This window comes from Eriocheir sinensis, unplaced genomic scaffold (genome assembly GCF_024679095.1).
Source record: "Eriocheir sinensis breed Jianghai 21 unplaced genomic scaffold, ASM2467909v1 Scaffold527, whole genome shotgun sequence".
Classification (NCBI taxonomy): domain Eukaryota; kingdom Metazoa; phylum Arthropoda; class Malacostraca; order Decapoda; family Varunidae; genus Eriocheir; species Eriocheir sinensis.
The window spans coordinates 182,501-210,000 of NW_026111862.1; the positions used below are offsets into that span (position 1 = coordinate 182,501).

General features: G+C 39.4%; 1 protein-coding gene across 1 annotated transcript in view; it reads left to right on the forward strand.

Moving 5' to 3' along the window:
* The window catches only part of LOC126992942 (neural cell adhesion molecule 1-like), a 59,964-nt gene that overhangs the window by 18,211 nt on the left and 14,253 nt on the right, over positions 1-27,500 (forward strand). The window contains exons 2-6 of the mRNA XM_050851773.1: positions 694-977; positions 3,265-3,366; positions 5,009-5,117; positions 15,112-15,272; positions 20,574-20,697. Of these exons, the coding sequence (XP_050707730.1) occupies positions 694-977; positions 3,265-3,366; positions 5,009-5,117; positions 15,112-15,272; positions 20,574-20,697 (780 nt within the window). The remainder of the gene's footprint in view (positions 1-693; positions 978-3,264; positions 3,367-5,008; positions 5,118-15,111; positions 15,273-20,573; positions 20,698-27,500) is intronic.

Here is a 27,500-nt window from a genome sequence, read left to right on the forward strand (position 1 = left end):
TTTATATTAATGTGTGTGTGCGAGTGTAACTGTGTGTGTGTGTGTGTGTGTGTGTGTGTGTGTGTGTGTGTGTAAAACCTCTTCCCCCCCTTCAACCCCTTCCAACCCCCCTTACCCCCCTACCTAACACCCCCAACCTCAACCAAACCAACTAAAAAAAAAATCATAGCGTTCCCATTCTTTCATCTTTCAACCTCAAACCTCATCCCTTTCTCATCACCAACCTCACCTACATCAATCAAACTTCTCCCCTGTAGCTAACCCTTTCACCCTTCAACCCAAACCTCAACCAGACACAAAACCTAGCTTAACCCCATGAAAACCTATACTTCTTCCCCTATTTCCATCAGTCAACCCTTAACCAACACCCTTTTCGACCATCTACACCCTGAACCATGCCTTCTTTCCTCACCCCAACCTCAAACCAACCTAAATCTATCCTCCCTTCACCCCAAACCTCAACCAGACCCAAAACCCAACTCAACCCCATGAAAACCCATATTTCTTACCCTATGTCCATCAGTCAACCCTTACCTACACCTTTTTCGATTCTCTGCACCCTGAAACACCTCTATCCCGTCTCACTCTAACCTCAAACCAACCCAAAACTATCCTCCCTTCACCTATATCTCTTTCCCTAACCCTCCATTCACCTCCTAACCAAACCCTCAACAAGTCTTCATCTATTTCCAGCAATCGGGTTGAGACACACCACCAGGGCATCGCCGAATCTAGGAACCATCACAGCCCCTCTTCACCCACCGCCCCCTTCCCTCCCAGCGCCCACCCCACCCCCCACAAGGCCTCCCGTCCCTCGTGAGCAGCTCTACGAGGCCGCGGAAGACATGTGGGCGAAGGCGCTGGCTTTGAACACCCTGGCACCGGAGTTTCAGGGTCAGAACAACACGGAGATTTTGGCGCAAGTTGGAGGCGAAGCGACGTTGAGTTGCTATACGTATCATTTGTCGGATGAACGGGTGAGTTGGTGTATTTACCAAGTTGTATTTACCTAGTTTTAGTTTTACAAGGCCTGGGATTTACGCTGGTGTGGTCCTGTCTCCGTATCTGCATTTATCCAACCTTTCCTTAAAGCTTTGCTCACTCCTCCCCGATACTACATCCTCACTTACTCTGTTCCAAACCTCTATATTTCTTTGCAGGAAGCTATATTTCTTTATGTCTCTCAAGCATCTTCCGTTACTCAATTTTTTACTATGTCCTCTTGTGTTCCTGGTGGTAATTCCTTCTTTTAGTAGTAGTGTTTGTGTGTGTGTTTGTGAGTGTGTTTGTGTTTTTGTTTTGGTGTGTTTGTGTGTTTGTTTTGGTGTGTTTGTGTTTTATTTTTGGTGTAGGTAGGAATATGTTAGTCACTCCTCAAATCGCACAACTAACACTAGACGCAACCAACACCCCATTTTCTTTCATTGCCTTCGTTTTATTTATCTCTTTCTTTAACTCCCTTACACACCTCCTCTTCTTCATCTTCTTCCTCTTCTTCTTCTTCTTCTTCATTGACCTCATTAAGCAACGTGTGGGAGAATAAACTCATAAAACAAGTCTCCTCCTCCTCCTCCTCCTCCTCCTCCTCCTCCTCCTCCTCCTCCCCCCCCCTCCTCCTCCCTCTCCTCTTCCTCTTTTTCTTCTTCTTCCTCACGTCATCTCTCAATCAAAAGCGCATTAGTATTCACCCTTCCTAAGAAACAAATTGAATTACACATATACAAACAGCTGGACATTAAAGATACATAAGTTCCCAATCCCAGCACCTCGTTTTCTTCTTTCTTGCACCTCCGTTTTCTTTTTTGTTTACGTTTCTCTTAATCACTTAATCGTACAACAAAACTTATTACCTTCGAGAGAGAGAGAGAGAGAGAGAGAGAGAGAGAGAGAGAGAGAGAATAGAGAGAGGGTTTTGGGCAATCACTTCCCGTTTTCTTTGTTGAATTGGAAGGGAATACTCAAAGGATGTTATACAACCATTTTTCGTTACCTAACACCACCACCACCACACCCTAACCTTTCCCAGCAACCTGTCACCTATGTTTACCTGTGTTTTCTAATTACGGACATCTCCCCCCTCTCTCTCTCCCTCCCTTCCTCTTTCCCCGTTCTCACCTGACCTTCCCACTCACACAGCTGGTCGCCTACACTCATCCTGCACATGGGAATAATAATAACTATAAAAATAATGCTAGGGATAGTTTCACACGGCTTCTGCATCCTGAACGAGAAAAAGCACCTATTCCGAACACCTGAGACGCCGGAAAAGAGAAAATAAGTGCAACGAGAGAGGAGAAACAGGGCGAGAGAATAAAGAGTGTAAAAACGGAGGGAGAGAGAAAGGGGAGACAGAGGGGGAGGGGAGAAAAATCAGTCCATGGATATAGTAATAGGAGCCAGAAACGGACAAGTAATATGGACTCTGCTTTTTCTCATCTACAGGTGTGTCAAAATGGAGGGAGAGAGAGGGGAGACAGAGGGGAAGGGGGAGAAAAACCGTCCTTGGGAATAGTCGTAGTGGGGTGAGATGCGTTTCTCTGTTGTGTTTCCCGTGACATTGGTGGCAGCGGTGGGATGTGTTTCCGTGTTGTGTTTCCCGTAACATTGGTGGCAGCGGTGGGATGCGTTTCTGTGTTGTGTTTCCCGTAACATTGGTGGCAGCGGTGGGATGTGTTTCCGTGTTGTGTTTCCCGTAACATTGGTGGCAGCGGTGGGATGTGTTTCTGTGTTGTGTTTCCCGTTACATTGGTGGCAGCGGTGGGATGTGTTTCCGTGTTGTGTTTCCCGTAACATTGGTGGCAGCGGTGGGATGTGTTTCCGTGTTGTGTATCCCGTAACATTGGTGGCAGCGGTGGGATGTGTTTCTGTGTTGTGTTTCCCGTTACATTGGTGGCAGCGGTGGGATGTGCGTTTCTGTGTTGTGTTTCCCGTAACATTGGTGGCAGCGGTGGGATGTGTTTCTGTGTTGTGTTTCCCGTAACATTGGTGGCAGCGGTGGGATGTGTTTCTGTGTTGTGTTTCCCGTAACATTGGTGGCAGCGGTGGGATATGCGTTTCTGTGTTGTGTTTCCCGTTATATTGGTGGCAGCGGTGGGATGTGTTTCTGTGTTGTGTTTCCCGTAACATTGGTGGCAGCGGTGGGATATGCGTTTCTGTGTTGTGTTTCCCGTTATATTGGTGGCAGCGGTGGGATATGCGTTTCCGTGTTGTGTTCAGTGCCAGATACGGTTAAGGAATATGAACTCTGCTTTTTCTCATGTACAGGTCGCGTGGCTCAAAAAGGACGATGACCAGCTGCTAACAGTGGGCCAGGAGGTGTACGCGGCCGAGCAGAGGTTCTCAGTGGTGCACACGAATCATGACGAGGTGAGGCAGGGTTTGGAAGCTGTTTGGGCTGGTTTTATAATTGTTTTGTCTTCATTATCCATTCCTTGTTCTTTTGTTGGTTTGGTGTATAGGAATAATGACGAGGTAAGGTGTTAGTGTTCATAATAATTAGTCTTTCGTTTTGGTTGTCTTCATTGCTTCTTCTGTTTCCATTCTCCCTCGTCTCAAACTATAATATTTCTTCTTTCTTCTTTATTCTTTCTACTGCTTTGTCTTCAATGTTTGTTTTTTGTTGTCTTCATTGCTCATTGTGTTTCCGATCTCCCTCGTCTCAAACTCTAATATTTCTTCTTTCTTCTTTCTTCTTTCTTCTGTTTTGTCTTCATTATCCATTCCTTGTCTTATATGTCGATTGTTTTTTTGTTGTTTTAGTGCATAGGAATAATGACGAGGTAAGGTGTTATTGTTCATGATAATTAATGTTTGTTTTGGGTTGTCTTCATTGCTTATTGTCTTCCCGTTCTCCTCCGTCTCAAGCTTTAATATCTCTTCTTTTCAAAACGTAGGAACTATGCGTAAAATCATCACTATAAATAGTTCCTCTTGTCTTGATCTTCCTTAATCTTTCCTCGTCTTTTACCCCGATCTTTCTTCCTTTCTTCCTTTTCTTCCTTCCAAAACGTGGGGAAGACTTATCTCCTCTCCTTTGTCTGTTTTATTCATTTTCTTCACCTTATTCATTTTATAGGTCAATTTTTCTTCATGTTTTCTTTTTCCTCACTTCAAAGCGTCAGAATTATGTCTTTGAATGCATAAAAACAACAACTTCAGTCTCAGTCTATTCTGTTTTTGTCTTCATCACGCTTTCTTCCTCTGTTTGTCTTCCTTGCTAGTTTTCTTCACCTTCCTCATCTCATTCTTTCTCCATTTCTTCTTTTGAGACTTTCCATGGCGTGACAATTACGTAGCAGCGAAGACAAACATTAAAATTATTCTTTCGTGTGTTTTTCTTCACTGATCATTATCTTTCGTCCTTCCTAGCAAACTTAATCTTTTAGTTCTTTTTTTTTCATTTTCATCCTTTTCCCATTTTCCTTTCCTTTATTTCTCTTTTCCTCTTTTTTCCTCCGTTTATCATTTCTTCTTTTCCTCTCTTCTTCTCTCTCCAAGGCGTGTGCTTATCTTCCTCCTTCAAGATTCATCTGTCTTCTTGTCTTGTCCTTCTTATACTTTCCGAGTCTTATATGCCGACTATCCCTCCTGTGTCTTCATTACTCATTGTCTTCCCCTTCTCATCCTTTCTTCTCTTTTTCCCCTTTTCCATCCGTTCATCCTTTCTTCTTTTCCTCTTTTCCTCTCTCTCCAAGGCGTGTATTTATCTTATCATCTTATACCCAAGAACAATTCCCTTAAATATAATCTTTCTTCTTGTCTTGTTCTTATTACGCCTTCCTCGTCCTATACGCCAATCTTTCTTCTGTTTTTCTTCTCCCATAATCTACTTCCTTCCTTCTTTCCTCTACTAACTCTTTCCATGGCGTGAGAATTATTAACGAGCTGATTAATCTCTCCTTGTTTTTCTTCATTGGTTAGTGTCTTCCAGTCCTCCTTCTTACACGACAATCTTTCTTCTCTTCTTCATTGCTCACTGTGTTCCCCTTCTCCTCCCTCTCCGTGGCAGGCGTGGGAGCTCTGGGTGAAGGACGTGGCCCTCTCGGACGCTGGTCAGTACGAATGTCAGCTGACCACCAACCCAACCGTCTCCTTCTTCTTCACGCTCGTCGTCACCCGTGAGTATCTGATTTCTGTTCTACATTGTTTTGGCAAGTTTTCATTTTTGTATTGTTCTAGTTTCGTGTTTTTTTCTTCTTTTTTTGTCTTGGTTCAGTCTTTTTCTTCTTTTGTCTTATATATATTTTATTTTATTTTTTATTTCTTTGTCTTCTAAAAGTTTGGTTTTATATATATTTTTTTGTCTTGCTTGAGTTTTAAGTGTATTTTCTTCTTTCTTTTTGTCTTTTTTTCTTCTTTTTTTTCAGTCTTTTTCTTCTTCTGTCTTATATCGTTTTAGTTTTTATTTTCTTTGTCTTGTATAAGTTTGGTGTTATATATATTTTTGTCTTGCTTGAATTTTAAGTGTATTTTCTTCTTTTGTTTTGTTTTGAATGAGGTTAGCGTATTTTTCCTTATTATTTTACATTAATTTATTATTTTTTTTTACATTATTAACGTTGTTTTCTTTTTTCTTCATTATTATATCGTTCTTTTCCTCTGTGTCTTAAGTTTTGTCTTCATATTTTCTTATTTTGCATTTTTTCGCCTTTTTTTCAATTTTTTTTTTCTTTTTTTTCTTCTGCATTTTTTAGTCGTTGTATATTTTTTTCATTTTTCTTCCTCTTTTGCATTTTTTTCGCCGTTTTGTCTTCATTTTTTCTTCTTTTCTTGCATTTTTTTGCCATTTCCTCTATTTTTTTCATTTTTTCTTCTTCTCTTCCATCATTTTTTCACCGTTTCTTCTTTTAAGTCTTGCATCGGTTCACCAAATTTTCACGCATTATACACAAATATTCAAAACTCTTAACATGGGAGAAAGAAAAAATTAAAACCATCGCATATTTGTTCAACACGACCACTAACAAAAAAAAAACAAAAAAACAGAAAAAAACAAACACTACCTCTTTTACATTTCTTTTCAGTGATCGTCAACATTTTTCTCTACTCGCCAAACATTGAGGTTAAAAAACAAACATTATCCTACGCGTTTTCTTTTTACGAACCTCTATTGAAACTTTCTCGGCATATAAAACCACCAAAACACATAATTCTATTCTTTCATATTTTTCTCTCTCACACGAAAAGGTCATTCCTCTCTCTCTCTCTCTCTCTCTCTCTCTCTCTCTCTCTCTCTCTCTCTCTCTCTCTCTCTCTCTCTCTCTCTCTCTCTCTCTCTCTCTCTCTCTCTCTCTCTCTCTCTCTCTCTCTCTCTCTCTCTCTCTCTCTCTCTCTCTCTCTCTCTCTCTCTCTCTCTCTTACTGACCTTTTTAATTCCTCACAAAAATTCAATTCCCTCGCCTTCACTTTTTTTTTTTTTTGCTTTGATCTTCTTCTCTTCTTCTCAAACTCCATCTGGCATTTCTTTCTTCTACTCTCTCTCTTCTTCATCCCTTTTTTTTCTCCTGTACTCTTCTTCCTTATTTTCCTATTTCCATTTTTCTCTTTTCAAAGCGTGTATTTCTCTCCCTCGTCTCATACGTAAAAAAAACCTCCTTCAAAATTAATCTTCCTTTCGCTCTAACATTATTTCTTTTTTCACGAATCTCAAGTCAACAAGTCTGAGTAGCAGGATCGTATTACACTGTCAATCTCTCCTTCTAAAACTCTATCTTACTCTCTCGGTGTGTGTCAACCTTCTCCGGTATTTTCTTTTCGCACTGAGTGTCAAATCTCTCTCTGATACGGACCAGAAGAGGATTAGATTCTATTTCTGTTGCACTGGTTTCATTCGTCTGTTATTTCTGATAGTTTCTGTTATTCCAGTGTTATTCTTTGTTATTCCTCTACTCTTCCTGTTATTTTCTGTCATTCTGTATCCTGTTATTCTTTGTAATTCTCTGTTATTTCCTGTACTCTTGGCAATACCCACAACATCCTCCACCAAAGCCTTACCAAATGTGTGTGTGTGTGTTGGAGGTACTTCGTAATGTACTTTTCCGGTTTTCTGAGCTTCAAATCATTCCACTTTCAGATCCTTACGACAAACGCGCCGCTCCACTCAAGGCTTTAACTTTCTCCCTCTTTGTGACATGACGTTCAGAAAGGTTAAGTTTAAGTGGCCGTGTATTCACATTTAAACCTCGAGACCTTTTGGGAGTTTCTGCACTGGTATCCCGGCCAGCTGCTGCGATTTGAAAAGGCGAGCGAAATATGGAAAGGTGAAGAAATTTAAGCTAGACAAAAGGGAAATGTGTTGAAGGCTTGCCATCATTAAAAAGCGAAAAGGAAGAGACGAGAAACTGGCAAAGATATGAGAAACAAGAGACAAAACAAAAGAGCATCGAGAATAAAGAAAAAGGAAAAGGAGGAATGAATAAACGTAGCAAACTTAGGAAAATGTGAAGAATTTAAGTTAGATCAAAAGGAAAAGTATTGAAGGTATATCACAGCCTAATATGAAAATAGGAAGAAATTAAGTAAAAGGGAAACGTATATGAAAAAGGTGAAGAAATTGGAGTTAGACAAAAAAGGAAATGTATTGAAAGATTGTCATCACGTAAAATATGAAAACGAGAAGAAATTAAAGTTAGATAAAGAGGAAATGTATTGAAATTAAGGCAATAGTTGAAATTTTGAAAGGAGAGCGAAATATGGAAATGTGAAGAAGAAAAGTTAGATAAAAAGGAGATTATTGAAGGCATGAAGTAGAAGATAAAAAGAGGAGTGGATGACGAATGTGGAAAATGGAAAGGCCAACAAAGAGAATAATGAAGAATAATGATAATAAGGAGTGAAGATTATGAAAACAACATAGCAAGTACAGGATTAAAAGATACAGTACAGGAGACGATGAAATAAGAAAATATAGAAGGAAAAACAGAGAAAAAAGGAAAAAATGATAGAAGATAGAAAAGAAGATAAGAAAAAGAGACAAACATATGGAAAAGAAAAGGAAAACAAGATAAGGATATAGTAAAAAAGACAATAAAATAAGCAAATATAGAAGGAAGAACAGAGAAAAAAAAAGATAAAAATGATCGAAGATAGAAATGAAGATAAAAAATAAGCGAACATATGGAAAAGAAGAGAAGGAAAACAAGATAAAAAGGAGATAAGAAAAAGTGAAAAAAAATGTTCGGGAAAAGATTCAAGAACATAAAAAAGGAAAAGATAGGAAAAAAACGGAAAAGAAAAAGAGAATAACTAAAAAGAAAATGATGAAATAAAACACACAAAAAACAAAGAGAAACTGTGGAATAGTAAAACAAACAAAGAAACAAAACAAAGAAACAATACAATCAATTCTCTCTCTCTCTCTCTCTCTCTCTCTCTCTCTCTCTCTCTCTCTCTCTCTCTCTCTCTCTCTCTCTCTCTCTCTCTCTCTCTCTCTCTCTCTCTCTCTCTCTCTCTCTCTCTCTCTCTCTTACGCATCAGGAAACAAACAAACAAACAAACAAACAAACAAACAAAACATCCACACGCAATCGATGCCACGAAATCCGATCGCGATAAAAATAGACACAAAAAAATAAAAGGGATCCAAGTCTATAAAGGAAGGAGTCGAAGTCTAAAAAGAAGGTATTGAAGTCTATTGTCCCAGGTCGCTGATGTTTCTTTTTTTTTTTTCTTCGTATCTCTTATCACGCTCCATTAAGAGAGAGAAGAGACGCTTGTATCGATTTAGAGGAGACAGCGATTCTCTTCTTCTTCTTCTTCTTCCTCTTCTTCTTCTTCTTCTTCTTCTTCTTCTTCTTCCTTCTTCGATTCTTCCTCTTCCTCCTTCCCTTGATCCTCCTTCTAATTCTCCTTCGTTTCCTTATTCGACTTTATTTTCCTCTTTTTCGTTCTTTATTTTCTTTTTCTCTCTCTTTCTTTTCTTCTTCTTCTTCCTCGTTTTTATTCTTCTGTTTCCTTTTCTTTTTCTTCTTAATCCTTTTCTTCTTCTTCCACCTCTTATATTTCTTTTTCCTCCTCTTTGTCCTCCTCCTCCTCCTCCTCCTCCTCCTCCTCCTCCTTCTACACCTGTTCTATGTCTTTCTCCTTTCTCCTCTTTCTTCTCTTCCTTCTCCTCCTCTTACACCTCTTCTTTGTCCTCCTCTTCCTCCTCCTTCTCAAACTTTGCGATCTCTGTCTCCTCCTCCTCCTCTTCCTCCTCCTCTTCTTCCTCCTTCTCCTAATCCTCTTCAATTCCGTCCTTTTCTTCCTCCTCCTCCTGCTTCTCCTCCTCCTCCTTCTCAAACTTTCCGATCTCTGCCTCCTCCTCCTCCTCCTTCTCCTCCTCCTAAACCTCTTCTATTCCTTCCTTCTCTTCCTCCTCCTCCTAAACCTCTTCAATTTCTTCCTTTTCTTTCTCCTTTTCCTCGTCTTTCTCAAACTCTCCGATCTGTTCCTCCTCCTCCTCCTCCTCCTCCTCCTCCTCCTCCTCCTCCTCCTCCTCCTCCTCCTCCTCCTCCTGCTCCTCCTCCTCCTCCTCCTCTTCCTCCTCCTCTTCTTCCTCCTTCTCCTAATCCTCTTCAATTCCGTCCTTTTCTTCCTCCTCCTCCTGCTTCTCCTCCTCCTCCTTCTCAAACTTTCCGATCTCTGCCTCCTCCTCCTCCTCCTTCTCCTCCTCCTAAACCTCTTCTATTCCTTCCTTCTCTTCCTCCTTCTAAACCTCTTCAATTTCTTCCTTTTCTTTCTCCTTTTCCTCGTCTTTCTCAAACTCTCCGATCGCTGCCTCCTCCTCCTCCTCCTCCTCCTCCTCTTCCTCCTTCTCTTCTTCCTCCTTCTCCTAATCCTCTTCAATTTCTTCCTTTTCTTCCTCCTCCTCCTGCTTCTCCTCCTCCTCCTTCTCAAACTTTCCGATCTCTGCCTCCTCCTCCTCCTCCTTCTCCTCCTCCTAAACCTCTTCTATTCCTTCCTTCTCTTCCTCCTCCTCCTAAACCTCTTCAATTTCTTCCTTTTCTTTCTCCTTTTCCTCGTCTTTCTCAAACTCTCCGATCAGTGCCTCCTCCTCCTCCTCCTCCTCCTCCTCCTGCTCGTCCAAGAGAGAAGGATGATAAAGAAGACGCGGATTCGTTGCCACTCTTGACAAGGCTCAGGCGGCGGGGATCTGAATCTATTATTTTCGCAAACCATCCCGCGCTGCCCTAATCTGCCTTGCTTTATATCCTCCTCCACCGCTCTCTCTCTCTCTCTCTCTCTCTCTCTCTCTCTCTCTCTCTCTCTCTCTCTCTCTCTCTCTCTCTCTCTCTCTCTCTCTCTCTCTCTCTCTCTCTCTCTCTCTCCTCCTCTCTCTCCTTTTTATCTTTTTCCCTATTCTTTCCTTCCTCTCTCTTCTCTCTCTCTCTCTCTCTCTCTCTCTCTCTCTCTCTCTCTCTCTCTCTCTCTCTCTCTCTCTCTCTCTCTCTCTCTCTCTCTCTCTCTCTCTCTCTCTCTCTCTCTCATATTATTTTTCTCTCGTTTTATTTTCAAGTGTTTTTTTCGTGTCGATGTTTTATTCGTGTGTTTTATCATCCTGTTTTATCGGCTTCGTTTGTTTTGCTTTCGCTTCAAGTCTTCCTCTCCTGTGTGTGTGTGTGTGTGTGTGTGTGTGTGTGTGTGTGTGTGTGTGTGTGTGTGTGTGTGTGTGTGTGTGTGTGTTTGTCATCGTTGCTCTCTGTGTTGCTGATCTCTCTCTCTCTCTCTCTCTCTCTCTCTCTCTCTCTCTCTCTCTCTCTCTCTCTCTCTCTCTCTCTCTCTCTCTCTCTCTCTCTCTCTCTCTCTCTCTTTCTTTTGTTTTTAGTCTTCTTTTGTTTTCTTTTCTCCTTTTCTTCTTCTTTTTCTTGATATTCATGTTCACTTTCTTCTTGTTTTCCTTGTCTTCTTATTCTTGGTTTTCTTTGTAGTCTTTTTCTTTTTCTTCCTTAATTTCTTCTTCTTTTTCTCCTTCACTTTCTTCTTTCTTTTTTTCTTAATATTTTCCTCTTGTTTGTCCTTGCCTTCCCTTTTTATTTTTATTTCTTTATTTCCTTCTTCTTCTTCTTCTTCTTCTTCTTCTCATTCTTCTTCCTCCTCCTCCTCTTCGTCTTTATCATCTTTTTTAGTCCTTCTTTTTCTCCTTCACTTTCTTCTTCCTTATTTTCTTTATCTTTTCCTCTGTTTTTTCCTTGCCTTCCCTTTCTTTTCTCTTTCTTTCCTTCTTTCCTTCTTCTTCTTCTTCCTCCTCTTCTTCTCATTCTTCCTCTTCCTCCTCTTCCTTTTTATCATCTTTTTTACTCCCTCTTCTTTTTCTCCTTCACTTCACTTCTTAATCTTTTCCTCTGTTTTTTCCTTGGCTTGCCTTTCTTTTCTTTTTCTTTCTTTCTTTCTTTCTTTCTTTCTTTCTTTCTTTCTTTCCTTCTTCTTCTTCTTTCTCCTCCTCCTCCTCTTCATCATCTTTTTTCCTTCTTCTTTTCCCCAAACTCGAACAAAACACGAACACAACACAAATACAAACCTTCTTTAACATCTTTTTTTATATGATCAACTTTTTCCTTTCTCATTCCTCTTTTTCGATACTTTTCCGATAATGATTTTTGCTTTTTATTTCTTTTTTTCTTCTTCTTACTTCTTCCATGGAATTCTGTGGTGGTCTCGGGGCCGAAAGTTGTGCGTGTGTGTGTGTGTGTGTGTGTGTGTGTGTGTGTGTGTGTGTGTGTGTGTGTGTGTGTCGCTATCTATTTGCCATTTCCCCGTGTTTGTTTCTGTTTGTGCATTGCTGATTAAATTTTCATGGCCTCAGTAAAACATGTAAAACACCACCACGCATTACCTGAACACAAGCGATGAAAAAAAAACACGAGAGAAAAACGGTAGAAGTTAAAAACAACACAGAGAAGAAAAACGGGTTATAAAAAGTAAAAGATTCGAAAAAAAACAGAATAAAACAAAAAAAGTAAGATTCGAAAAAACAGAAAAAAGTAAGATTCGAAAAAAAAAGGTTATAAAAAGTAAGATTAAAAAAAAAAGTTATAAAAGTAAGATTCGAAAAAAAAAGTTATAAAAAGCAAGATTCGAAAAAAACAGAATAAAACAAAAAAGTAAGATTCGAAAAAAAAAGTTATAAAAAGCAAGATTCGAAAAAAACAGAATAAAACAAAAAAGTAAGATTCGAAAAAACAGAAAAAAGTAAGATTCGAAAAAAGAGGTTATAAAAAGTAAGATTCGAAAAAAACAGAATAAAACAAAAAAGTAACATTCGAAAAAACAGAAAAAAGTAAGATTAAAAAAAAACAGAAAAAAACAAGTAAAAGATTCGAAAAAACAGAAAAAAACAAAACAAATAAGATTCGAAAATACAAAAAAAAAAATAACATTCGAAAAAAAAACAATGACAAGTAAAATATTCTAAAAATAACAGAATATTTTAAAAACATGAAACTAACAAACAAACAAACGTACAAACACAAAAAAAAATATATAAAAACGCTAGAAAAATAACAGAAGAAAATATCACAAAAAACACAAAAGATCACACACAAAAAAAGTAAATAAAACAAACAAACAAACAAACGGACACGCAAAAAAAATAGGTATAAAAAAAATAACAGAAAAATAACAAGTAAATATCACAAAAAAATTATGAAAGTACACACCTCTCCTCCCGAAATTGACCTCTCTTTTTGGCCACTCCTCTGTACTCTATTCAGGGGCAGTAAGTAGCGGACTTTTTTTTATCATTGTTTTCTTTTTTTCACGCCCTTGAATTGTCTCCTTGTCTGTAAAAAAAAAAAAAAAAATCACAATCCATTACATTCAACACATTTCTCAAGACCTTTTCTGCTCTTCTATTAATCTAACATTCATAGGAGCGTCTTCCGCGGTATTTTATTATTGCCTATCCCATTATCATTATCACGACGTTAACCTTTTCTGCTTCCTCGCTAAAACATGCACGCCCGTTTGTATCGTCGAAATAAATTGTTTTCTCGCTTGGCAATTCTAACTTTCTTTTTATCTCTCTGTATTGGTGTTATTGTTTCTCCCTCCTACACACACACACACACACACACACACACACACACACACACACATACACACAGAAGAAGAGAGGAAGAACGAATAAATAAATGAGAGAAAAATGAGCGATAAAATGAAGTAAAATATAAATATGGAAGAATGGAGGAAAGAAGAGGAAGAAGAAGAGGACACACACACGGAAGAAGAGAAGAAGAAGAAGAACGAATAAATGAGAGAAAAATGAGCGATAAAATGAAGGAAAATGTAAATATGGAAGAATGGAGGAAAGAAGAGGAAGAGAAAGAGGGAGGGAAGGAACCCACACCTTCTCGTTAAGCCCTAAATCAACTCCTTCTCAACCCCACTTCAATTGCATTCTTCCCTGCCTCCTCCTCTTCCATCCATTCTAACACCCTATCAACCCCCCTTCAATTGCATTCTTACCCACCTCCCCTACCATGCACTCTAACACCCTATCAACCCCCTCTCAATTGCATTCTTCCCTGCCTCCTCCTCTTCCATCCATTCTAACACCCTATCAACCCCCCTTCAATTGCATTCTTACCCACCTCCCCTACCATCCACTCTAACACCCTATCAACCCCACTTCAATTGCGTTCTTACCCACCTCCTCCACCATCCACTCTAACGCCCTATCAACCCCACTTCAATTGCGTTCTTACCCACCTCCTCTACCATCCACTCTAACGCCCTATCAACCCCACTTCAATTGCGTTCTTACCCACCTCCTCCACCATCCACTCTAACACCCTATCAACCCCACTTCAATTGCGTTCTTACCCACCTCCTCTACCATCCACTCTAACGCCCTATCAACCCCACTTCAATTGCATTCTTACCCACCTCCTCTACCATCCACTCTAACGCCCTATCAACCCCACTTCAATTGCGTTCTTACCCACCTCCTCTACCATCCACTCTAACGCCCTATCAACCCCACTTCAATTGCGTTCTTACCCACCTCCTCTACCATCCATTCTAACACCCTATCAACCCCCTTTCAATTGCATTCTTCCCTGCCTCCTCCTCTTCCATCCATTCTAACACCCTATCAACCCCACTTCAATTGCGTTCTTACCCACCTCCTCTACCATCCACTCTAACACCCTATCAACCCCACTTCAATTGCGTTCTTACCCACCTCCTCCACCATCCACTCTAACGCCCTATCAACCCCACTTCAATTGCGTTCTTACCCACCTCCTCCACCATCCACTCTAACGCCCTATCAACCCCACTTCAATTGCGTTCTTACCCACCTCCTCCACCATCCACTCTAACGCCCTATCAACCCCACTTCAATTGCGTTCTTACCCACCTCCTCCACCATCCACTCTAACGCCCTATCAACCCCACTTCAATTGCGTTCTTACCCACCTCCTCTACGATCCACTCTAACGCCCTATCAACCCCACTTCAATTGCGTTCTTACCCACCTCCTCTACGATCCACTCTAACGCCCTATCAACCCCACTTCAATTGCGTTCTTACCCACCTCCTCTACCATCCACTCTAACACCCTATCAACCCCACTTCAATTGCGTTCTTACCCACCTCCTCTACCATCCATTCTAACACCCTATCAACCCCACTTCAATTGCGTTCTTACCCACCTCCTCTACCATCCACTCTAACACCCTATCAACCCCACTTCAATTGCGTTCTTACCCACCTCCTCTACCATCCATTCTAACACCCTATCAACCCCACTTCAATTGCGTTCTTACCCACCTCCTCTACCATCCACTCTAACACCCTATCAACCCCACTTCAATTGCGTTCTTACCAACCTCCTCTTCCATCCACTCTAACACCCTATCAACACACCCTTCCACACTATTCAGTCCTCCTTTTCGCCTTGTTCAGATCCTCCGCTTTACCCTAGCTAACATTTATTTATTTAATTGTAACCTAACCTAACCTAAACTGACCTAACCTGACCTAACCTAAACGCCCGATTCATCCCCCTCTCTACACCTTATCCACCCCCTCTTCTCCCTTGTTTTACTCTATCCATACCTCCATCTTCCACACTGTATAGACATCCCCTTCTTCACCCTTATAAATCACTCCCTCTTTCCCTTTCTACAGAGGCCGAGGCGGTTGTGACAGGCCCGGGGGAGGTACACATCGAGGAGGGGTCGCACCTGTCCCTCGAGTGCCAGGTGAAGAACGCTCCCGTGCCGCCTGTCTACATCTTCTGGTACCATAACAACACCATGGTTAACTACGCCAGGCAGCATCACCTCCAGGTTAGTGATGGTAGTGGTGGTGGTGGTGATGGTAGTGGTGGTGGTTAACATTGCTAGATTGTCGTACTCAGCCGCTTATATTTCCCGACTTCCTACCCCCAAACCGTCTTCTGTCCTTTATAGTTATCGTTAAAAGAGTTAGATCCTGATGTTTCTTGGCGATAGTTAGGCGTCAGAAACCGGTAAATACTATGCTCTGAGTACGGTGGTGGTGGTGGAGGGGATTAGTTTGGTATAGATAGATAGACATAGAGAGATTAATAGATGGGAAGCGAGAGATGTATACGGAGTTAATTAGAGTTAAAGAATGAAGGAAAGTGAAAATAAATGATAAATGGAGGAAAAAGAGAAAAAGAAAAGAAATCAAGAGAGAAGACATTGATAAAGAAGAGAGAGCGAGAAGGAAAGAATAAGAGACAAAGACAAAAAGGTGAAAAATAAATGACACATGGAAGAAAATAAGAAAAAAAAGAAAGGAAAATCAAGAAAAGAAGAGAGATAAAGACGATAATAAAGAGACAGAGAGAAAGAAAGAAGAGAAACAAAGAGAGAGAAAGAAAGAAAGAAAAAAAATAAAGCCAACAAAAAAATGAAAAATATGAATAGAAGTAAACAAGAAAAAGAAAAAAACAGAAAAGAAAAAAAGAAAAAACAATAATAAAGAAAAATAGAAGAGAAGAGAAGAGAGAGAGAGAGAGTAATTTGTCCCTCTCTTTGCATGTGACGTTCATTCTCTCTCTCTCTCTCTCTCTCTCTCTCTCTCTCTCTCTCTCTCTCTCTCTCTCTCTCTCTTGTTGTTCTTTGATCCGTGGAGTTTTTTCATCTTCCCAAAGTCTCACATAATCTTTCTCTTTGCCACGCGTTACGATCCCTTTTATGTCTCAGCCGTGCGATTCGATTCCATTTCACACTGATTATATAAGAAGACGTGTGGGAAAGTGGAGTAATCTGCCTGTTTGGGGGTGTGTTTGTGTGTGCGTGTGTTTGGGTGTTTGTCTCTCTGTTTGATGGTTCGACTGTCTGTTCATTTGTCTGTCAATTTGTCTGGTTGAATCTCTCTCTCTCTCTCTCTCTCTCTCTCTCTCTCTCTCTCTCTCTCTCTCTCTCTCTCTCTCTCTCTCTCTCTCTCTCTCTCTCTCTCTCTCTCTCTTATTCTTTGTTTCCTTCTTTCTTTCCTTTTCTCTTTCTTTTTTTTCTTCCTCTCATACATTAATTCCTTATACATTGCTCGGGTTTTTGCCTGTTGCCTCTCTCTCTCTCTCTCTCTCTCTCTCTCTCTCTCTCTCTCTCTCTCTCTCTCTCTCTCTCTCTCTCTCTCTCTCTCTTGTTGACTTTCTTTCTTTCCTTCTCCTTTACTTCCCTTTTTTCAATCAATCATTCCATCTTTGTATCTCTCTCTCTCTCTCTCTCTCTCTCTCTCTCTCTCTCTCTCTCTCTCTCTCTCTCTCTCTCTCTCTCTCTCTCTCTCTCTCTCTCTCTCTCTCTCTCTCTCTCTCTCTCTCTCCTACTTTTTCTCTTCATTCAATACGTCCCATTTCTTACTCTCTCCCTCTCTTTCTCTCCCCTCTCCCTCAACCTCCACCTCCCCCTCTCCCAACACACACTCCTTCAAGCCCAACACGAGAGTCACGATGAAGTCACGCCATAATGAGTCCCCTCTGGCCTAATTTGCATTGAGTTATTAAAGTGTCGAATAATTCACTCCGTCACACGAGACTGGACGCCGCTACCGCTTATTATAACAAGGAAGGTCACAATTCAGAGGAGAGAGAGAGAGAGAGAGAGAGAGAGAGAGAGAGAGAATTAGAGTTAAGAATGAAGAGTGTGTGAGAGGGAGAGACTGGGTAGTAAAAGAGGGCAGAGGAGGGGGGAAGGGGAGTGTGTGTGTGGGTGGGGGGGGAAAGGGGTCAGTCTATGTGCGTGTGTGTGTACGTGGGTGTGTGTACGTGCGTGTGTGTGTGTGTGTGTGTGTGTGTGTGTGTGTGTGTGTGTGAGTGGGCTAGGTAAGTCAGATTAACTGAAATTTATGTACGAGAGAGAGAGAGAGAGAGAGAGAGAGAGAGAGAGAGAGAGAGAGAGAGAGAGAGAGAGAGAGAGAGAGAGAGAGAGAGAGAGGATAAAAGAGATGAAGCATAATAAATAAGAACATAAATGAGGAATTAAAGAACGAAAGAATGAGATAACTAAATAAATAAAATAAAAACAAGGAAAGAGAAAAAGCAACCTAGACGAAAGGATAGATAGATAGAGAGATAGACAGATTGATAGATAGACAGAAACAGATATAGCTAGATAGATAAACATATTAGACAGATAGACAGACAGCCGGGCATAATGAGTGAGTTAATTAGGTTAACAAGACAGGTAGGAGAGAAAGGTGCGTTACAGGTGAGAAAATGCAAAAAAAAAAGTTAAAATAGAAGCGAAAGAAAGAAAGAAAGAGAAGGTTAAGAAAAAAAAGGTAAAATAAGTGAAAAAAAAATTTGGGTGAGAAGAAAAGGACAAAAAGAAAATGAAAAAAAAAGAAGAAAAGAAAAAAAGAAAAGAAGTAAGTGAAATAAAATAGAAAATGAAGAAAGAAAAGAAAAAAAGAAAAAAATGTTACGTTCTTCAGTAATTAATTTGGAGGGAAAAAAAGAATAAAGAAGAGATAAAGAAAGAAGGAATAAAGAAGAGGAAGAAGAGGAGGAGGAGGAAGCAGAGGAGGAAGAATTCAGTAACGTGTAAATTGAGGTGTTAAGAGATTTAGAGGAGGAGAGGAGGAGGAGGAGGAGGAGGAAGAAGAAGAAGAGGAAGCAAGGGAAGAATGGAGGAAGAGAGATGATGAAGGGAAGAACATGGAAGGGATGGATAAAATGATAATGAAGAAAGAAAGGAAGAAGGGAGAGAAGAAGAAGAAGAAGAAAGGAATAATTGAAGAGGAAGAAAGATAAAAAAAGAAAGAGACAGAGAAAGAATGCAAATAAAGGAGGAAGGAAGGAAGGGAATTAAAAAAGGAAGGGGAGAGAGAGAGAGAGAGAGAGAGAGAGAGAGAGAGAGAGAGAGAGTCAGGAAGAGGTAAGAGGTGTGCTTGGGAGGGCAGGTAAAGAGGAGGAGGAGGAGGAGGAGGAGGAGAATTTAAAAGCTGTGAGGTGAAGTTGTTGGGCGAAGTTATGCAGAGTAAAAATGAGGAGTTACGTGTGTGTGTGTGTGTGTGTGTGTGTGTGCGTGTGCGTGTGCGTGTGTGTGTGTGTGTGTGTGTGTGTGTGTGTGTGGGCGTGGGCGTGTGCGTGTGTGCGTGAACAGAATAATGGAACTGAGAAAAGTAGAGAGAAAAAAAAGAAAGATGTAGAGAGCAGTGGAGTGGAAGAGAGAGAGAGAGAGAGAGAGAGAGGTTGCTATTTTGTTCTGGCTATAATGATCAGTGTTTTCAATTGTGTTTCGTAAAAATTGAGTCTCTTTTCCACGAAGGTGAGGCGCGTAATTGCTCTAATGAGACTACACGTAATGGGGCTGCCTGGTGGTGCTAATGGCGCTGACGGTGGTGGTGGTGGTGGTGGTGGTGTTAATGATAGGGTTATGATCATGGTGGTGTTGATAGTAGTAGTGTTGTTGTTGTTGTTGTTGGTGGTGGTGGTGGAGGTGAATTAATTAATGTTAAAACTAATAGTGGTGGTTTTCAGGGTATTGGTGGTGGTGGTGGTGATAGTTTGGTGTTGATAGAAATGGTAGTAATTATAATAGTGATGTTAAGGGTATGGTGGTGGTGGTAGTGGTGGTGGTGGTGATAATTTGGAGTTGGTAGAAATGGTAGTGATTATAATAGGGATGTTAAGGGTATGGTGGTGGTGGTGGTGGTGGTGGTGGTGGTGGTGATAATTTGGAGTTGATAGAAATGGTAGTGATTATAATAGGGATGTTAAGGGTATGGTGGTGGTGGTGGTGATGGTGGAGGTGATGAAGAATGGTAGTGACAAAAGTGGTGTTAATAATGACAGTGGTGGTGAAAATGGAGGTGATAATAATAATAATAATAATAATAATAATAATAATAATAATAATAATAATAATAATAATAATAATAATAATAATAATAATAATAATAATAATAATAATAGCTCTCTCCTTCTTATTAATCTCCCTCCCTCCCTTTTTTTTTTACTAACAAACTCAACATTTATTCACAAACACACACACAGACTTTGATCTCTTTCCGTCACTTTTCATTGATAGAGTTGCAGTTAGTATTATTATTTTTTTTTGTCTTAATTTTAATGACGTTGCTAAACGGGAAAAAAATCTAACGTGGCTTTTGAAATACAGAATCAGTGACTTGTAAACGATGATGATGAGGAATAGGAGGAGGAGAGGAAGAGAAGGTGGAGGAGGAGGAGGAAGAGGAGGAGGAGGAAGAAGAGGCAAAGTAGTGTGAAATGAAAATAAGAAGAAATAATAATAAGATAAATCAAAATACAAATGGGGGAGATGTAAAAGAGAAATAGTGAAGAGAATTGAAAAAGAGAAGAGAAAGGGATGAAAAACGAGTAGAAAATGAATATAAAATACGATTAAAACTTGTAAAAAAATCACTAGAAGAGAAAACGTACAAGAGAAATAATGAAGAGAAACAGAAAGTAGAAGAGAAAAGAGGAAAATAAGTAAATGAATAGAAAACGAAGAGAATAAATTAATGAATTGGGAAGAGAAAGTTGGAAATGAAGGAAGAGAGAAAGATAGAAAGAAAGGAAGGAACATTAGAGTGGAAGAATGAGGAGGAGAAGGAGGAGGAAATGAGGGAAGAGAGAGAAGAGGAGAATAAAGAGGAGGAAGAGAGATTAAAAAGAAAAGAAACGAAGAAGGGAAGATGAAAAATAAAGGAAAAAAAGTTGATTATGATGAAGATAATGAAGAAAAAAACAGGAACCAAACATAATGAACATGAGTCTATTTACTTTGGTGGTGTTGATGGTGATTGGCGGTGGCGATGATGGTGATGTAACAGTGACAGTGGAGTTGAGTTATTGATACAAGTGGCGAGTGGACTGGACGGGAATCAGCGGTAATGGTGGTGGTGGTAGTGGTAGTAGTAGTAGTAGTAGTAGTAGTGGTGGTGGTGGTAGTGACAGAAATACAAATAACAAAACAAAAAAACAAAAAAACAGAAAAAAACACACAAAAAAACAAGGTAATGACGGTAATACACATAACAAAAACAACAGTAATTAACGTTAATACAACACTGGTAGTCGGAGTCGTTATCTGCATCGTTAAAAGCATCGTTAAAAGCGTCGTTAATTCCCTCGTTACTGTCTTTGCCTGCAGGTTGACCATCAGAACTACACCAGCACCTTAGTCGTGGCGAGGGTACGGAGAACCGATGCCGGGACCTACTCCTGTCAGCCACACCTCGCAGCGCCCGCCAATGTGACTGTCCACGTGGTAACAGGTAAGGTAGTAGTAGTAGTAGTAGTAGTAGTAGTAGTAGGAGGAGGAGGAGGAGGAGAGAAAGGAAGAGACAAAAAAAAATAACAAGGAAGGAAGAACTGGATTAGAGGAAGATAAGGAAGAAAGGAAGAAAGGAGGGAAGGAGGAGAGAAAGAGGAGAGAAGAAAGGAAAGAAGAAGAGCGGTAGAGTGAAAGTAGTATAGAGAAGAGAAAAAGTTTTATGGTAGTAGTAGTAGTAGTAGTAGTAGTAGTAGTAGTAGTAGTAGTAGTAGTAGCAGTCGTAGTAGCAACACACACACATACAGTGAACTAAGCCAATCAATAACCTATCGAACACAACACAAAGAAAGCCATCGACAATACAGGCAAGGTAGTGAAATATGACACGTCGGCACCGTAGACTTTCACCGCTGCCACCGTTCCGCGCTACAGGCCATCGATCATCCTCCCACAGAGAAACCCCGAAGAGAACCCTGCCAGGCGTGAATACGGGAGTAGCTGACGACTCTAGGCGCACGGAGGATAGAGTAGTCGGGGGGTTCACGCGGGAAGAAACCGGGTAGCCATGACTAAAGAGGAAGCAATATTAGAAGTGATATATAGCGGTAGATTAATTACATATGTCGAGGGTGTTTTGACTAGTGGTGATGGCGGTGATTAACTCGGTAATTAGTCAGTGGGTTATTATTGGGAGGTGATTAGGAGTGAGGCAAATGATGAATTGATGATTGAACGTAAATTACCCGCGAGCTGTCATTTGTGGGTCATTATTGGTGGTTATTACACGAAGCGCTGCCGAGTTATTGTGATTTATTTGAGGTCACACGTCGCCTAGCTCACCTGGTCAATAAAGTAAACACACTCTTGTACACCTGAAGCTTAGTTTGGGCAGGTAAGAAACGATATATACGCACGCACATACATACTTATATACGCATACACAAACACACACACACACATACGCATACACCTACATCCACACACACGAAAACTCAGAGAATGTATTTATTTGTTTATTTATTCTTTCACATATTTTTTCTTTTCCCTTATCGGTTTTATTCTTTTCGTTTTCTTCTTTGTTTTTCATTTCTTTTCTTCGGTTTTCTTTCATTTGCTTTCCTTCTTTTCCTATATTCTTAATTTTCCTTCCTTCTTTTCTCCTTTCCCCAAAACACACACACACACACACACACACACACACACACACACACACACACTCACACACACACCATATATTACTCCAGCTTTAAAAAAAGAGCATTAATAAAAAAAAAAGATTAGCAAGACTTGCAAATAGATGGCCCCTAACATCTCTATTAATTAACATCTATCTGTCAGGCGCCTCGGCTCGACAGACTGTCACTGAAATTGTTAAACTATATTTCTCTATATATGTATTCACTAAGAGCAATAAATATTTTCTTGCTTACTTACTTACTTTCTTACACACACATACAAACACACACACACTCTCCTTCCCCTCCACACCTACACACACAAACACACAGCTTACACACACACACACACACACACACACACACACACACACACACACACACACACACACACACACACACACACACACACACACACACACACACATATGCAAACACAACACTACCCATCTTCCTTGCCAAATATAACACACACACACAAGCACACAATCAACCACACACAAACACACACATACTACCCTCCCCCCCCAACACCACCACCACACAACACAGCCCATCATCACCGCACCACACCACGTCTTCCCAGAGCGACTTCCACTATTGAATTCGCCGACAATTGAGCAGTGAGCGTTCCCGTCGCCTCGCCCGCCCGACAAAGCCAAGCAATCCCCGGGAAACAGCTGTAACCCGCTCATGCGTACCCGACACTGCCCTGGAGAGACCTGAAGGGGAGGGAAAGGGCGAGAAAGGAAGGGCTGGGAAGGAACTAGGGAAGAGGTCATGGAGAATAGGTACACGCAAAAATAAAGAAGGGAAATGAAGCAAAAAAAATTGGCAGAGTGATAAAACTGCAATAAAGCAAGCAAATAATCAAGTAAATGCGAAAAGGAAGAAAACGGGAAAGAAAAGGATGAGAGGGAAAAAGAAAAAGGAGACAAATAAAATGACAAACCAGAACAGAATAAAAAAATAACGAAGGGAAATGAAGCAAAAAATAAAAGAGTTCCCACAGTGAAAAAAACTGCAATGAACCAAAAAAATAAAGAGAAAAAAGAATGGGAAGAAAAACGAAAAGAAGACAAATAGCAAAACAGAAAAGAACAAAATAAAAAAATAACGAGGGAAAATGAAGCAAAAAATAAAAGAGTTGGCTGACTGATAAAACTGCAATAAAGCAAAAGAATAAATAAAGAAAAGGAAGTATATGATATGAAGCTAATATCCACCTTCCAAGAAATGAGTAAAGACGTGGAATAAAGTAAAACCAAAGATAGGGGAAGAAGTAATAATTGAGAAGGTATAAGGAAGGGGTCACAGGTAATAGGAGAACGATAACAATGAAGAAAATGAAGAAAATGAGGCTCAACTTGTGTCTCTGTATTGTTAATGTGGAATACAGCAAAATATGAAAAGACAGAGGAGAAAATGGTCAAAAATAAACCAGGAAAGGATCACAGAAGATAAGATAGACGAGACTAAAGAAATAAAAGTTACAGTATCCTAAAAAAAAAGACATCTAGCAAACATGGAATAAAGTAAAAAATAAAATAAAAAAAAACAAGCGTAAAGGGCGAGGAGGGGATGAAAAAGACTTAGGGAAGGGGTTAGAGCTAAGAAAATAGAGAGGACTAATGAAAAGGAAGGAGGTGAAGCAAGTATCGACATTCTAAAAATAAATATTGACGGGGAATAAAGTAAGAAGAACAGGGGAAAGGGAGAAAACGGTAGAGAAGAAAAAGGGATGGGGATACAGATAATATGAGACAAGAATAGCAAAAAGGGTAAAAAGGATGAACAGAAAACAAGAGAGAGAATATATTAAGTAAAAAAGAAAGTTGGAGAGAATGAAGGAAGGGAGAATAGAAAGGAAGGGAGAAACAAGACATATAAAAAGGAAGGGAAACTAATCTAAAACTTTACTCTCTAAATAAATGAAAAAGAGAAAGACTGATAAGCGTGAAATAAAGCAAAATAAACAAGATAAATGTGGGAGAAAAGGATGAATAGAAATAACAAAGAGGAGACAGATAATAAGATAGACAGAAAATATTTGATTGGAAAGAAAATGAAGCCCAAAAACAGAACTGACAAAAATTGATAAACGTGAAATAAAGCAAAATAAACAAGATAAATGTGAGAGAAAAGGATGAATAGAAATAACAAAGAGGAGACAGATAATAAGATAGATAGAAAATATTTGATAAGAAAGAAAATGAAGCCCAAAAATGAACTGACAGACTATTAAACGTGAAATAAAGCAAAATAAACAAGATAAATGTGGGAGAAAAGGATGAATAGAAATAACAAAGAGGAGACAGATAATAAGATAGACAGAAAATATTTGATAAGAAAGAAAATGAAACCCAAAAACAGAACTGACAAAAATTGATAAACGTGGAATTGAGCAAAAAGAAAACAAGAAAAGTGAGAAAATGACTTAGAAGAAAAAAACTGGAAGAGAAGACAAATAATAACCTTGGCAACAATGAAATAAAAATGGACAGCTAGTAAAGATGGCAAAATTGGAATCAAGTAAATACGAAAAACAAGAGAACGGGAAAGAAAAGGATGAGAGAGAAAAAGATAAAGGAGACAAATATAAAAGACAAACAAGAACAGAATAAATAAATAACGAAGGGAAATGAAGCAAAAAAAAAGACTTGGCAGAGTGATAAAACTGCAATAAAGTAAAAATAAATAAATAAATAAATAAATAAATAAAGAGAAAAAAGAATTTGAAGAAAAACGGAAAATAAAAAACAAAAAAATAAATATTAAAACAGAAAAGAACAGAATAAAAAAGAACGAGGGGAAATGAATCCAAGAGCTTAACCTCCCTTATCCAAACACACACACACACACACACACACACACACACACACACACACACACACACACACACACACACACACACACACACACACAGCCGAGAGAGAGAGAGAGAGAGAGAGAGAGAGAGAGAGAGAGAGAGAGAGAGAGAGAGAGAGAGAGAGAGAGAGAGAGAGAGAGAGAGAGAGAGAGAGAGAGAGAGAGAGAGAGAGAGAGAGAGAGAGAGAGAGAGAGAGAGAGAGAGAGAGAGAGAGAGAGAGAGAGAGAGAGAGAGAGAGAGACTGTTAAACGTTCGAAATAAAGAGAAAAAAAAAAACGATGAAAAAGAGAAACTGAACAGCGAATCTCTCTTTCATATGAGCTGCTTGATCCATTAAACCTGAACGGCTGAAAAAATAGAGGAAAAAAAGAGAGCAGTTCGGGTTTTAGCAAAGATTAAACAACATGGCGGCGAAATTAGAATGGAGATAGATTGATAGACAGATAGATAGCGAGAGAAAGATAGCTAAAGAGTTAGAGATAGATAGATAGATAGATGGATAGATAGAGAGACAGATAGAAAGAGAGAGAAAGATAGCTAGAGAGTTAGAGATAGATAGATAGATTGATGGATAGATAGATAGACATAGACACAGAGATGAGAAAAAAATGACGAAAAAACGAATGAAAAAGTAGAAAAAAAGAGAAATATTAATAAATTCGCAAAAGAAGAGAGAGAAAAGGAAGATAGATAAGGCAGGAACGAGATAAAGACGGAAAGAAAATAGGAGAATGAAGAAAAGGAGTTAAGAAGAAGAATGGGGGATAAATTAAAGGAGAGAGAGATTGAGATAGACAGATAGATGGATAGATAGATAGATAGATAGATAGATAGATAGATAGATAGATAGATAGATGGATAAGTAGGTATAGATAGATAGACAGATAGATAGATAGAGAGAAAGAGACAGAGACTGAGAGAGAAAGAAAGAAATGAGAAAAAAATAGTAAAATCAGTATATCCCAGAGAAGAGGCAGAAAGAAGATAAAAATAGAAGAAAGAAAAAATATTAGCACTGTAAATAAAAGCAGAAATCAATATACAGCTCGGAGCCTGAATCGCCGAAGAGAGAAAAAGAAAGAAAATAATAAAGAAGAATAAAGAAAAAATGTGATAAAAATAGAAGTGTCAATAAATTCCAACAATAGCAAACATTATACAAGATGGCGACTGGACTACCGATGAAGACAAACGAAGAAAAATATAATAATAGTGAAAAGGAATACCTGTAAAAGAAGAAAAGAAGAAGGGAAATAAAAAAATAAGTAAGAAAAACGTAGGGAAGAAAATAGTGGAAATAAAAGGAAAAATATGAAATGAGGAAAAAAAGGAGGAAAAAAAAAAGAAACGAAGAATAATAATGAAGAAAAATTTACAGCAAAAAATAAAAGAAAACAACAAGTAAATGAAGAAGAAAATTAAGAAAGACGAAGAAAAAAAATAGAAAAACGAGACTTTCTTTAAAACTAATTATAAAAACAATCAACAAAGATTAAATAGATAAAAAAAACTAAGGAAAAATTAAAGTTCAGAAAGCAAGGAAGCAAAGAAGGAAGGAAGGAAGGAAGGCAGGAAGGAAGGAAGGAAGGAAGGAAGGAAGGAAGGGAGAGAGGGAGGGAGTAGGGAAAGAAGGAAGGAAGAAAGGAAGTTAGGAAGGGGTAAAAGAAGGAAGGAAGAAAGGAAGGAAGGAAAGAGTGAATGAATGAATGAATGAAGGAAGGAAGGAAGGAAGGAAGGAAGTAGGAAAAGAAAAGGAAGGAAGGAAAAAAAAAACAAAGCAACCAATGAAGGAAGGAAGAAAGGAACCAGGGAAGGAACGAAGGAAGGAATGAAGGAGAGAAGGAAGGAAGGAAGAAATAAAGGAGGGAAGGAAGGAAAACTTAGGAGGGAAAAAATGCGATGCGGGAATTTTCTTCATATGCTAAAAGAAAAAAATTACTAAAAAAAAAAAAAATAGCACCTGCATAATATTTCCTGCATCGTCCCATAACACGGTGCAGGAGGAGGAGGAGGAGGAGGAGGAGGAGGAGGAGGAGGAGGAGGAGGAGGAAGAGAGAGAGAAAGAAGATAAAAGAAGGGAGACAAGGGAAGGTAGAGAAAGCGACAGAGAGGAATAGATTGGAGGGAGAGAAAAAGGGAAGGAGGGAGGAGAGAGGAGAGAAGGAAGGAGGGGAGAGGAAAGAAAGGAAGAGAGAGAAAGAATAACAGGAACAGTTGAATGGAGGAAGGGAAGAGAAGATGACAAGGAGAGAGATTGACGAAGAGAGAGAGAGAGAGAGAGAGAGAGAGAGAGAGAGAGAGAGAGAGAGAGAGAGAGAGAGAGAGAGAGAGAGAGAGAGAGAGAGAGAGAGAGAGAGAGAGAGAGAGAGAGAGAGAGAGAGAGAGAGAGAGAGAGAGAGAGAGAGAGAGAGAGAGAGAGGAGCAACACTACTAATAAAAACAAGGAAAAAAAGAATAATTGCATGAAGCGTTGACCCAATAAAATAAAATAAATAAATCCATCAATAAAAATCAATAAAGTTAAACGGCCGTGCGTGTTGTGAACGTCGATACGAGAATAGATTGTTGTCGATATAGTTGTTGTTGTTGTTGTTGTTGTTGTTGTTGTTGGTAGTAGTAGAATAAGAAGAAAAACAAGAAGAATAAGAAGAGATAATGGTGGTGTTGGTGGTGATGAAAATGGTGTTGATACTGGTGTTGAAAATAAAATAAAAAGGTAGAATAAGCTGAGTAATAGTAATAATAGAGGTAATAGTGGTG